Here is a 14,064-nt window from a genome sequence, read left to right on the forward strand (position 1 = left end):
ATCACAGGGACGTCGAAGCACTACAGCTGCATGCTGATCTTGGAATAAACTGACGATAGCAAAGATTCCATCTTTGACGACGCCACATAAATGGAATAGGTACTAGCTAGCTTGATAGTTAATGTTTGCTTTAGTTTGCGCGCTAGCTCTGCAAATTCCCCTAGTGTGTGAACCCTGCCAACATAAAAATAAATAAATAACATTGCTATGGACCTGCTATGGATTGACTGGATTAACCTCACGTCAGTTACGTACATGTCCCTTTCGGACAGTAGATACGAACTCTCTATTACCTTGCCAGCTAAAGAACTGGCAGTGGATCAAACCATTGTGCGGCAAAGGGCGGGGGGGGTCGCAATCTTTTGAAATTTAAATGCGCTATTAAGTGTCTATAATCAGCACAAGTGCTTTCATTGCGTATTATTAATATTATTGAAATTACATAGTTATGTTTACAGTGATACATTGGGGGGGACAAATCATATTTTTCCCAAGATGGGGGGGTCGTGTCCCCCCCGTCCCCCCTGGGATTTCCGCCTATGTGTGAACATGACTGAGTGAAAACTATGCAAAACTACAAAGGAACAAACAAATCATGAGCATACCTGGAGGAGCAGAGAGAGAGAGAAGTGATTAGTGAACCAGTTTAAATACTTAGAGCCCAGGTGACTCCAATCACTAACGACCCTCCTCTGCCTGCAGGAGGAACCGCCCCCTGCACTGCAGAGGAGGAGCCGTGACACTACAACACAACATTGTAAATATACCATGAAAGTGTGATTTTTCAACAGTGGTTACAATATCCCCCAAAAAATATATTATGTCTTGCAATTGCATATAATCACCATAAAGAATTGCCATTGATTACACATTTATATCTTTTGAATGAGTTATCGACATTGCAAAGTTTTGGAATGTGGCCTTTTATTTTGAAGGTTTTGTCATTACCATACAAAGTGACATCATTTGTGCTGCTGGCAGGATAGTTGTTACTAACACAACCTTGAATCTGCTATTCAGATCTTAGCACAGGCATTTGATTTTGTAAATACTACAATGCTGCAAATTCTGTTACATTTCTGATATTTTGTTAATATTCAGAGCATATTGTTAGAATCTCTGATTGTTAAACTCTCTATCTAATTTGACTATATCTGTATTATGCATACCACAGTAAGTAAAGTGTAATGTGTTCAATAGAATGGTCGAGAATCTGAGGTGACTTAAAACATCCAGCTTTAAATGTTTTTAATGTCATTTTGAATATGACATTAAAACTGTTATTTGTTATAGAATAACAAATGTCTTGGATTAAGTGTTTTTATCCTGACAAACTAGAGGGTGGCTAAATTCCCCTTGAAATGCCATTGGAGTAACTCAACACAGATCGCATCCAATGCTTTAAAAAGTCCGTTTTTTTTGTCATCATTTTTACATCTTAGTTATTTAGCAGATGTTCTTATGCAGAGTGACTTACAGTTAATGCATTCATTTTATGATAGCTAGGTGAGACAAACACATATCACAGTCATAGTAAGTATTGAATTGACATGACGGACTTTGCAATTTTACAGGTACTGGTATTTAAGTATACATTCGGATGTTAATGAATATGGCCAAAATCTATCCTTACCTTAAAAATGGCAACTTTGACTTATCCCCTTAGTTCCAATATCTCTGCCCCACAATGGCAGATCCTAACAAGGTAAAGTTCTTATTGTTAAGAAGAGTCTTTCTGAGTATTTAGAGGGGATCTACACTGTCTGAGACACGTATTTTCATTCTCTAATGCCGAAGTTTGACAAAATACGGAGAATATGCTTTTTCTGTGTACATGCATGACTTGAAGCATAATAATTATATTAAAAGCCGCTCACGTCCATCTTTGTTCTATCCAAATCCAGAATTGTTCAACTCAGGTCATGTGTTGTCTTAATTTATTATTTAATTATGGTCTGTTGACAGATAAAGATGTTAAAAAAATGTTACTGGTTGCAATTTTCTTCTCTGTACTGTGATTGTGTCTGAAGTTAAATGTATTATTCATCATTGGACTGTAAGGTGAAGACAGTTTTCAGGAGAACTCCTTGAGGAAGTGCAGGTGGAAGTTCTTCAGGCGTTTCAGTACCTCTTCCATGGTCTCCACTGAGGTCATGACACACAGTCTGCAGAGAGAGACGAGAACAAATCAGTGGGGAAGTATAACCATTTAAATAGAATGATGAGGCTTGCATAGGATGAGTACTGGATATGGAGCCATTGACTACTGGAGTGTGATGTTTTATGGTGACATTTCTATGTCCAGAAGCTGTTGACAGAGAGACAGAGAGAGGATTGTACCTGATGTGGTGAGTGCCTTCCGTCTGTCCATACTCACACCCCGGTCGCACACACACTCCTGCCTCCTCTAGTAACCGTTTACAGTACCACAGGTCAGGCTGCATCCCCACCACCTGCAATGGAAAACTCAGATATATAAAGAAATATAAGAGATCAAATCATTAACTCCAGAGTATCTAGAATTAATCAGATGTTGAATCACGTTTTTCCTCCAAAAAGTGAATGTCTCTTGAAATGCCCATATGACAAACAACAGTAGTCATTCTAGTGCTCTACCTAACCATACAGTGTACTATTTGCCCCATGACTAACCTTGGCCTTCTCAATGGCTGCTTGGGGTAGATACAGCCTGGGGAATACGAAAGCTCCTCCCATCATCGGCTGACAGCTGATCCCTGGGATATTGTTCAGAACCTCTGGAACCCAGTTCATGTTATGGACCAGCATGGCCTGGATAGACTGGGTCTCCTGGTGGAGATGGGAGAGAAGACGGAAAAGAAGTACAGGGGTAGAGCATATTGTATGGGACACTGGGGTGCCGTTGTGAATAGGGAAAGGAATAAAGTTGTTTGATTTTGATGAACTATTTCTTATTTTAGAGACATCAGTGATTGCAGAGCACTATCATTAAACTACGTATGACTAAATGTTACATGGCATATGCAATCTATTAAGCCTAACGTCATACTGTAGTTTGTGATCTATTTTGATGGGTCTCACCTGGAGGTAGACCGGGTATGAGGGGTCCCCTGGCCTGGGAGGGTTAGCCATGAGCTCCAGGGCTAGCTGACCAGTCACAGGGGCACATATGTCAGTGGAGAAGATGGTGTAGGCGTACCTCATGACGGCGGGGTCAAGGTTCACCAGCTCCACATACCCCCCACGTAGCCCACACCTGTGCAGGGAGAAGAGACACATACAGAGTAGTGGTCAAACACTGGCCTGCTGGTTCCAGTACAGGCTTTTACACCATAGGAAGCCTGAAGTGGATCTCTTAGGGAACTGCCAGCTATTTTCTTTTCTTTTGTCACTATTGAGTTTGTGTTGGCAGCTCATACATTGTCTAAGATGGCACTAATCCATGTTTGCTCTAACGCTCATGCTGAAGGAATTTGACCATTCTAAAGAAGTAGTGGGCTAGTAGCTAATGACTTAATTAAGTAGTTAAATAGCTAATGGGGTAATACAATCCAGATCATTGTAGAGTACAGTAGGCTACAGGATGTATGAATCTGTTAATCAATTGCCATAGACAGACAGTGCTGCTGTACAGTACTCACTCTCCCATGAAGCCTTTGGATGCTGAGTGGAAAGAGGCCAGCTCCACTGTGTGAGAGAGAGGAGGCCCCATCTCAGACAGAACCTTCTTATAGGAGACAAACTCACTGCCCTCCCCGAACACACTTTCCTGATAGACCTGAGGATCGAATGAAACAGCGAGGGGTGCGTGGAAGACAGAACAACAACTTACTACATTGTCAATATAGAGAGAAGTGAAATAATTGTGATTGAAAATAAGCAATTTGCCAGGAGAAAGTACAGACAGGAAGTCACCTCATCAGCCATGAGAAAGAGCCTCTCCTCAGCAGCGAATCGGATCACCTCTTCAATACACTTCCTGCTCTGAACATGACCTAGCAACAACAAAACAAATGAGACTATCCATAAATACTGCTGGGGTAACTTGGCCCGCAAAATGGTTTACTTTACATTCTTCATAGGGACAAATAGTGGGGTACTACTGTATCGACCATCATGGAACCGGAACAACTCGTTACCTGTAGGATTCCCCGGGTTGATGACATACAGGGCAACTGTGTTGCAGATACCCTTAGAAGCCTGTAGTGCTCGGCGTAGCTCCTCCACTTCCATTGCCCAACCCTGCTCCTCATCTAGGTAGTAGGGAACAACGGCTGCACCGAGCGTTTGCAACGCACTTTTGAAAGCAGTGTAGCTGGGCACAGCGGTCAGCACACCTGTCGGAAGTGAGGCCTGATTGTGGACCAACAGCTTCAGAACCAGCTAAAGAAAAAAAACAGAAAATAGAGAGTGAAAGATGAATGAGACAGACACGATGATGAAGATAATTATTATTATGACCATGGTTATGATGGTGAAGATGATTCTCACCATTAAAGACCTCTGGGAGCCAGATGTCATGAAGATATTCTCGGGGGACGATGGTACACCACCATCTCGGCGAGAGATGAAGTTGGACACACTGCACTGTATATAAGAGATACCATCAGAGAGTGTGTATGAGCCTGATAAGATAGAGAAGAAAAAAGAGATGCATATCAAATATAAACACAGGTAAACACACATCACATGCACACCGAACAAAAATATAAATGCAACATGTAAAGTGTTGGTCCCATGTTTCATGAGCTGAAATAAAAGATCCCAGAAAATGTCCATATGCACAAATAGCTTATTTCTCTCAAATGTTGTACACAAATTTGTTTACATCCCTGTTAGTGAGAATTTCTCCTTTGCCAAGATAATCCATCCAACTGACAGGTGTGGCATATCAAGAAGCTGATTAAACAGCATGATCATTACACAGATGCACCTTGTGCTGGGGACAATAAAGGGACACTAAAATGCCTCAGATGTTGCAATCTTTGAGGTAGCGTTCAATTGGCATGCTGACTGCAGGAATGCCCACCAGAGCCGTTGCCAGAGAATTGAATGTTAATTTCTCTTCCATAAGCCGCTTCCAATGTCGTTGTAAATAATTTGGCAGTAAGTCCAACCAGCCTCACAACCACAGACCAGGTGTAATCACACCAGGACAGGACCTCCACATCCGGCTTCTTCACCTGCGGGATCGTCTGAGACCAGCCACCCAGACAGCTGATAAAAATATGGGTTTGCACAACCAAATCATTTCTGCACAAACTGTCAAAAATTGTCTCAGGGAAGCTCATCTGTGTTCTCGTTGTCCTCACCAGGGTTTGACCTGACTGCAGTTCGCCGTCGTAACCGACTTCAGTGGGCAAATGCTCACCTTCAACGGCCACTGGAACGCTGGAGAAGTGTGCTCTTCACGGATGATTACCGATTTCAACTGTACCGGGCAGATGGCAGACAGCGTGTATGGTGGAGTGTGGGCGAGCGATTTGCTGATGTCAGTGTGGTGAACAGTGTGCCCCATGGGGCCGGTGTGGTTATGATATGGGCAGGCATAAGCTACGGACAATGAACACAATAGCATTTTAACTATGGCAATTTTAATGCACAGAGATACTGTGACGAGAACCTGAGGCCCATTGTCATGCCCTTCATCTGCTGCCATCACCTCATGTTTCAGCATGATAATACACGGCCCCATGTCGCAAGGATCTGTACACAATTTCTGGAAGCTGAAAATGTCTGAGTTCTTCCATGGCCTGCATACTCACCAGACATGTCACCCATTGAGCATGTTCGGGATGCTCTGGATTGACGTGTACGACAGCGTGTTCCAGTTCCGGCCAATATCCATTAACTTCACACAGCCATTGAAAAGGAGTGGGACAACATTCCACAGGCCACAATCAATAGCCTGATCAACTCTATGGAAATGAGATGTGTCGCGCTGCATAAGGAAAATAGTGGTCACACCAGACTCTGACTGGTTTTCTGATCCACGCCCTTCCATTTTTTTAAGGATCTGTCACTAATAGATGCATATCTGTATTCCCAGTCATGTGAAATCCATAGATTAGTTTATTTCAGTATCAATTGTAACTCTATAAAATCTTTGAAATTGTTACATGCTGTGTTTTTTATATTTTTATTTTTGTACATTGACAGTCATGATGATCGACCACCTTAGTACATTCAAAAAACGTAACACTTTCAAACTGTAGACATACTGTAATGTATTTCCATAGGCCCAATTCCAGTCCTCCTTACCTACACTCCCCCCATCACATGCGCTCAGTAGGCTTCGGGCCCTCTGTTTAACGTCCACTGGCAGTTTATCACTTTGGACCAGCTCAGGGTAGGAGCAGGCTGCAAGAACCTGGCACACACACGTGCACGTATGCGTACACACACACAAAGGTGTAAAGAGAAAGAGTTAACAAATACAACTTAGATGTATTTTTTATTTAACCTTTATTTTACTAAGCAATTCAGTTAAGAACAAATTCTTATTTACAATGACGGCCTACACTGGCCAAACCTGGGCGACGTTTGGCCAATTGTGCGCCGCCCTATGGGACCCCCATTCACGGCCGGTTGTGATTCAGCCTGGATTCAAACCCGGGTGTCTGTAGTGATGCCTCTTACACTGAGATGCAGTGCCTTATACCGCTGTGCTACTCCGGAGCAAACAGGTAGGATTAACAGGCGACACTCAGACAGAAACAAAGGTTAGAATGACATTACCTGTCGGACGAAAGTCAAGGGTTTGAGCCCTCCTCTGTGTGGGTCTCCCCAACTGACGTCTATCACATCCATATAGGGCTTCCTCACTCCCTATCAGAAACAGATTACATACTGTAGTGTAAGTCAATGGATATTCATTAGTATACTATATTGTGTTTCACATGAAAATGCACTTCATTGCATGGACCATAATATTTATCAACAACGTCGGTTTATATCGGAGGTAAATAAAGGACGACCCACGCTACTTCCTGTTTAGATTTTTTTTTAAACATGTAATTTCGTTTTCAGCTATGGATAGACATATAACTAGCTGTAATGGAACGCCATCGCTTTACTAACAGGTAGGCTGTTAAAATCAAGACTCACATAACTATCGACAGTGCATTGTGCTTTTGGGGTTGATATAACGTTACACCTGTGGTTCCCAACTGTTGTTGTGGGGAGTTGGCACTGAGCGCGGGCGGTTGGACTCCAACGCCTGTGCCAGCCACATTCCAGTCTGTACATGGTGGGCCCGCACTGGCTAGCTGCAACACGGTTTTGATGTCGGTGCAAGTGTCGGTTTGCCATTCTGGAATTCGACCGCTTTGCCTCCCCGGAGCTGGCGATGAGGTTCTCCGTGTTCAGCTTAGTATGGACCCCAGCAAAGCTGGAGAGTTTCGGCTAGCACTGAGGCACAGTAGCGGAAGCGGCCGTAGTGTGGTAAGACATACTGCACTGTAACGTCTAACTACCTAGCTAGGTATCTTGACACATGTAATGCCATGCAAACAATTGTATGCGTTGACATAATAAATTGCACACACAACATTGTTCTGTTGGTTTGAGCAATGTCAGTTTAGAGACATTTTTTTGGACATAGCTACTGTTAGCTATAATAGTGTAACGACCCTGGGTTTATAAGCGCGGAAATCGACTCTGCCGCTTGAGCATGCTTTTGCGGCACAGTCGATAGCGCGCCGGACCTCGGGCTAGAAGGTCGAGGGTTCGAGACCTGCTCCCTGCCTGTTTCATTACAATATTGTTATAATGCCTTCATTATTAAAGCAGACGTGGTTGTAACACTTTGCTGCACCCCACAGATGAACCAGTTCTGCCTGTGCCAGATACTAACCTTACTCCCACACACACACACACACAGAGAGAGATGGCTGACACAAACCATTTATGAGCACTGATAAGGCAGGGGGGCGCTCTGACCTCAGGGGGGCGCTCTGACCTCAGGCGCCAGTTGCTGGTGTCTGCTTCAACATCTTGTCAATACAAGAGACAACCCAGACCGGCATGGCACTCAACGAGCATGCGCATGCATACACACACACACACACACACACACACACACACACACACACACACACACACACACACACACACACAAACCCCTGTTTCAGGCGGGAGTTCCAAGGACAAAGAACACTACTGAGAACCAATGGAACATTGATATTAGCCTGAAGGGGACCGCCCTCCACTCACAGCGACCAGTCAGGAGAGCAGAACTACTAGAATCTATCTACGTCAATTCACTGTATAAAATGTATTGCACAATATGAGTCGGGGCTCCTCCTGCTAGCTCCCTCTGAGCTAAATGGACGAGCCCGTGCACGTGTTGTCAGATATCTTTGCAACTTATTAAACTGCCTTAAATATCATACCTTATCCACCTGGTCTAGCGTCTCAACTTGGTCTCTCTCTTCTAGTAAATATCATCAATCTTTAACACTACTGAATTGGAATCTTGTTTAATAACATGACACAGTAATTCCATTGCTGGGAAACTTTGTCTTGTGATTTTTTTTACAATCATCTGTCCTGTGTCTATCTGAACAAGGGAAGAACCGTACTAAATAGGAGACAGTATGTTCTCTCTCCCTCTATAGTCAACTTTGGACACACCTATTCATTCAATGAGGTTTTGTTTATTTGTATTATTTTCTACATTGTAGAATAGATCCATATATGTCTTCCTCACTCCCTATCAGAAACAGATTACATACTGTAGTGTAAGTCAATGGATATTCATTTGTATACTATATTGTGTTTCACATGACAATGCACTTCATTACATGCACAAGTGAACATGGATCTAGCTGTTCGATGTCTGAAATAATATAACATGATGCATGTGACTTCAGTATTAAGGTCGCTAACATCAGGTCAGCTCTGTGGCTGAACTATTAGATCTTACCTGTGTGAGTTCTGTTCTGGGTTGCTCGTCTCACCAAGTGCTCCAGCTCTGTCTGTTTGATGTTCCTCACCTTGGGGCAGATCTAGCTCAGGCAGAGAAGAGACAATCCTCTTCCCACACCTTCTGGTCCTCTCAGACAGAACAGTATCTGATGAGATGTTGACCTTTTGGCTTGTCCACATCTATGGCTCCCTGCTGTTCTTTTCTCCTGCTGTTGCTGAGGAAGTGAGTGGGAGTGAAGCTCCAAATTTGTGAGAGGCGGTGCTCCTTCAATTGACCTTCAGCTGGAATATACGTCATCAATCTGGTTTCAGACCTCCTGTACAGTACTTAAAAAAAATAATACTTTGTATTTATTGTAGGAACACAAAGTACAAATAAAGTAAAATAACAAAAAAGATCTGGCAGTTACAGTGCACGTCATATCATATTAGTTACATTGACATCTTTGAATTAGACCTTTTTCAAGTACGAAACCCTTTTTCCCCAGTATTCCTGACCTGTCTCCTGTTGTTCTTAAAGCAAAGGTCATACGCTCCATGTGGTGTATTTCTTCTACAATGTCTATCCATTGTGTCACTGTGGGAGGGTCTTTTTGTAGCCATTTCCTAGTGATAGCCTTTTTACTGGCTGCCAGTAGGACCTTCAAGAGGTACTTTTCTCTATTGTTTAAGTTATCAGGTATTTCACCCAAGTACAAAGAAATGAATGTTTGTTCTATGCCAAATCCCATTATTTTTCCAATGTTAGATCTTATTTCTCCCCAGTAAGTTTCGATTGCGGGGCAAGTCCAAAAGATATGAGAGTGATCCACCCTCAATAGACCGCATTCTCTCCAACAAGGGTGTAGGGAGCCAGTCTTTTTTTGATTTCAGTTTAGGTGTTATGAAGAAACGTATAACTGTCTTCCAACAGGATTCTCTCCATGATCTTGAGTTGGTGGAGCTTTGTTGAGTCTCTAATATGTTCAACCATGTTTCATCAGTTATTTCAATGCTAAGTTCCTCCTCCCATTTCTGTTTAACATAGTTTGTAGAATGTTTCTTTGAGGATTGAATACCCAAGTAGAGATTTGAAATAGTTTTTTTGTTACTCCCCATGTTGTATGCGTTAGTGAACACTTGGATTAATTTTGGAGGTGCTTGAAGGTCAGTCACTTATATCTCCCTTAAGAAATAGTGTTTTGTTTTTTTACTTAGGTCCTGGAAGTTATCTAGGTCCCCATTCCTTATAATTGTACTGAATGATGTGATGCCTTTCTGCGTCCATTGTTTAAATATGCTGTCCTGAGTTGCAGGGATGAAGCTGGGGTCGTATGCGGGCCAACTCAGCAGTTTGATCTCTGTAAATTATTTTGCTTAACTACCCTAAACCATGTCTTCAGAGAGAAATTAATCCACAGATTTTGTCTATTGTATATTTCTATGACCATGTCCTTATTTCCCAAAACTGACTGTATGGGTATCTCTGTATGGGTGTCTCTGTCAAAGTAGTATCGATGTCTTTCCATTTGGATTCGTATTCTGAATTGCACCAACACACCAGAGGTCTCATTGGGCTGACACAGAATAATATTTTAGGTTTGGTAAGGCCATACCCCCCCCTGTTGTTTGGTAGTTGTAATGTTGTATATGTAATTCTTGGTCTCTTACTGTTCCAGATAAACCTTGATATCCGTTTATCTCTAAACTGTTTAGGTGGGATTTCTATGGGCAGTGATTGGAACAAATACAGTAACCTTGGCAGGATGTACATTTTGATTGTTTCAATTCTACTACTAAGATCTAAGGGAAGTGAGTTCCACCTGTCTGGGTCATCATATATTTTCTTGTTGATGTGATCGTAATTCATGCAATAAAGTTTGGGTGTATCTTTTGGTAGATATACTCCAAGATATTTAATGGATGAAGAGGTTCAGTGGAAGTTATACCTACTCTTCAGCTCTTCCTGTGGAGTATAATTATATACTAGGGCTTGGGTCTTGTGTACGTTAAGCACATACCCTGAATATGTTCCAAATGTTTGTAAAACATCCATCAATCTAGGTACACTTGAGCCTGGACATGAATACAGTGTTTTGATGCACTGTATCACTTCTTTGTTGAAACCAAATCTTTCCATAACTTGGTATAGGTAATCCCATCGGTAATGTGGTCCATGACATGTAGTGTTCTCCTTATGTTGTCCTGTGTCTGCCTATTTTATATGAAACCAGTTTGATCTCCGTCAATCAATTCTGGGATTATGTTCTCTATTCTTTTGGCTATTATTGATGCATATAGTTTATAATCTGTGTTAAGAATTGCGATAGGTCTATATGAACTGCATTCCTTCTTATCTTTACCCTCTTTTGGGATGACAGATATGATGGCCTCTCTCCATGACGGGAGTTGTTTCAGGAACCTAAGCTTTTTCTCTACTTCTTCTCTATAAATCTGGTCAATTTCCTGTTTTACCTTTTGAATCTCTCGTAATATAAGAGGGTCTTTGTATTGACTATGAGATCGTTCTAAGTTTCTTAGGGTTTCCTGTAATTTCAGCAGTTTCTGTGCTTTAATCTTTTTCTTGAGATGATGTGGCTATGATCTTTCCTCTAATAACCGCCTTAGCTGCATCCCACAATGTAGCAGGAGATACTTCCCCATTATCATTATTCTCGAGATAGATGTTCAATTCTGTCTTTATTGATTACTTGAATGCTGGATCATTCAGCATGCTTGTATTAAGTCTCCATATAGTATTTCTTGGTTTGCTATCAAGGTGTAGAGTAAGGTAAACTCCATTATGATCTGATAAGTCGCTCTGCCCGATCCTACAATCCTTAAGCCTGTGTCTATCTGCACTGTACATAAAAAAGTTGTCTAACCTGGAGAATTCCGTGTGGCAGGCTGAGTAAAAAGTATATTCCTTATCGGTCTTGTGGGTGTCCCGCCATACATCGAGCAGTCATAGATCCTGCAATATCCTATTGATCTTTTTGGCAACTAGACTCATTTTCCTATTTTGATTTGTGCTGTCCAATTTTGAGTTTAGAATTGTGTTAAAATCCCCTCCACAGATAAGAGTGCCAGTGGTTTCTGTGACAATTAAATCAAACACCTTCCCGTAGAAGACCATGTCACTCCCTGGGGGTGCGTATACATTAAATAATATAACTTCCTTTTTATCCAGTTTACATTTAACAAGTATAAATCTACCCTAGTCTTTTATTTCTGACAAACTCAAAATTAACTGAATTTGGGATCAAGATTGCAACTCTTCTACCCATTTTGTAAGAAGAAAAAAAAGTATTCCTATATCCCATTTTCTTGGGTTCGGGAGTGGATAAGTGAGTTTCCTGCCAGAATAGTATATCAACTCTCTCCCGTTTCATCTTTGCTATTACCTTACTTCTCTTGATGGCACTCCCCAGTCCGTTTACATTGAGACTTATGACCTTAAATTCCCGATGATGCATCAATATAAATAAAAAAACATGTGCACCATATGTGCCTGCTTATCATGAATGTAAAATCAAGAACAATGATAAAGTAAACCAAAGTGGGAAAATACTTTGGTATTTGGACTCCCATGTCAGAGGACTGTCTCTTGCCTCTGGGGTTTGAGGGGATGAGCCTGTCCGCAGGATGGGCCCCTCGCTCAGATATGAACATGCGTGACGTAGTCACAAACAAGACCTGGTGGAACCTAAAATAATAAGGGCGCCTATTTCGTCGCTTAATTACAAGTGAAAACTATATCGGTCATGCGTGCATATCATGAATCCTCCCCTTAATATGCCCTTCTGTCGCCCCGTTGTCAATGTGTCATTAATCCTTAGCTAATATATATATGTTATTAACGTGACGCTACTTAATGTGTTCATAAAGAACACATACTTTTGGGTACTCAACCTTGATCAGCATTTTACCTATTGCAATGTTAAACTTAACAACCCAACGTCTTAACAGCTTGCGGTAACTATTAATTCTGTTAAATCCAATTCAGTGTCTTCCATCTTCGCGTTGGAAATGCCTGAGTCTCTCTCGGATGTGAACGTCCTCTCGCCGAGGTGGTTTCCCTCTTTCTTCATGACTCAGCTTGTCGACAACGATCCATGGGAGAGCCTGCTCGGGTCTTTCCGCCGGTGATGTCGCCTTTCTCCTGGCGGTATACTCCACTGGGAAGCCCCTCGACTTCAGGCCCTCAGCCGCCTCGTCTTCATGCTCGTATGTAACCGGGCCATTTTTCCAGAAATACCCACATTTCTGCCGGGAATGGTGTTTGGAAGCGATTACCCTTCTCTTTAAGTGCTTTCTTAATGGGGGTGTATTCTTTACTTCTTTTCAGTTTCTCTCCCACGTAGTCATGATCAAAGAACACTCGTTAACAGGCTTTTTCCAGGTTGCATGTAAGACTTTCTCTTTGACTGAGAATTTTAGGAACCGTACTACTATGGATCTTGGTGGGGCGCCGCTGGGGGGTTTTGAGGCCAGAGCTCGGTGTGCTCCCTCGATTCCTAGGTCAGTGTCGTCTTCAAGTAAGTTATGTCCTTGAATCGACCCTCCACGAATTTGGGCTTAGTCTTTTTCTGCGCTCTCTACTACGTTATAAAGTCTAATGTTGTTTCGACGTGAGAAACCTTCGAGTTCTGTCACTTTTGCCTGTAGTGCGTGTTGGCTTTTCAGTGACTGTTCAAGTATTTCCTTGACTGCGAAGTTCCATGTGTCCGTTTCCCAAATGCGCTGTTCTGCGTCCCCCATTCTTGTAGATATGCTGTGAAGTTCTGATTTGTTTTCTTCAAGTTTATGGTTAGTGTCCTTCTTGAACTCATTTAGTTATTTTCTTACATCTTCTCAAAGTTCCTATCGTAAGCCTGTGAGCGCCTCTCGCAATTCCTCCTTTATCACCTCACGAAATTAGGGTTATTTTGCTGCTGCTATCTTATTTGCGCTATCATTAGCCATCTCGGGTTTATCGACGATTATATCTTCTGCTGTCTTGTTACGGGCTGTTGTTGCGACATTTTCCCCTTTTCCATAAGTTATTATAATGCTCAGAGTAAATTCTTGAATTTAGGGGAGGAAATACCCAACCGATGTTATGAGGATTCTGTGTATGTGATTGAATATTATCTGCTGTTTGCTTGTGTGGATGTATGTGTTATGCAACATAGCTGA

The 14,064-nt window shown here is 42.1% G+C and overlaps 1 protein-coding gene across 4 annotated transcripts; it reads right to left on the bottom strand.

Moving 5' to 3' along the window:
- Positions 1-907: 907 nt before the first annotated feature.
- Positions 908-14,009, bottom strand: LOC129813722 (alanine aminotransferase 2-like). Of its 4 annotated transcripts, none has more exons than XM_055866176.1 (12): positions 12,816-14,009; positions 8,906-9,234; positions 6,718-6,807; positions 6,241-6,349; positions 4,471-4,604; positions 4,119-4,362; positions 3,895-3,974; positions 3,621-3,757; positions 3,061-3,235; positions 2,653-2,808; positions 2,341-2,453; positions 908-2,165 (listed from the first exon to the last, which is right to left on the bottom strand). In XM_055866176.1, exons 3-12 carry the CDS (start codon positions 6,787-6,789, stop codon positions 2,075-2,077), a joined length of 1,311 nt encoding a protein of 436 aa, XP_055722151.1. In that variant the 5' UTR covers positions 6,790-6,807; positions 8,906-9,234; positions 12,816-14,009; the 3' UTR covers positions 908-2,074. The 4 variants fall into 4 exon arrangements, with proteins under 4 accessions (XP_055722151.1, XP_055722150.1, XP_055722149.1 ...); XM_055866175.1 differs by having other exon boundaries at positions 9,406-14,009; XM_055866174.1 differs by having other exon boundaries at positions 8,906-14,009.
- Positions 14,010-14,064: the final 55 nt, after the last annotated feature.

This window comes from Salvelinus fontinalis, chromosome 17, assembly GCF_029448725.1.
Source record: "Salvelinus fontinalis isolate EN_2023a chromosome 17, ASM2944872v1, whole genome shotgun sequence".
NCBI classification, from domain to species: Eukaryota; Metazoa; Chordata; class Actinopteri; order Salmoniformes; family Salmonidae; genus Salvelinus; species Salvelinus fontinalis.

Bases quoted from the DNA above. Each gene is read 5' to 3' on its own strand.
- LOC129813722 (XM_055866173.1), bottom strand. From the start codon at position 7,290: ATGGCAAACCGACACTTGCACCGACATCAAAACCGTGTTGCAGCTAGC. The intron at 6,350-6,717 runs GTAATGTCATTC...TGTGTGTGCCAG, and splicing joins CCTTGACTTTCGTCCGACAG to GTTCTTGCAGCCTGCTCCTA. The intron at 3,975-4,118 runs GTAACGAGTTGT...TGTTGTTGCTAG, and splicing joins CAACCCGGGGAATCCTACAG to GTCATGTTCAGAGCAGGAAG.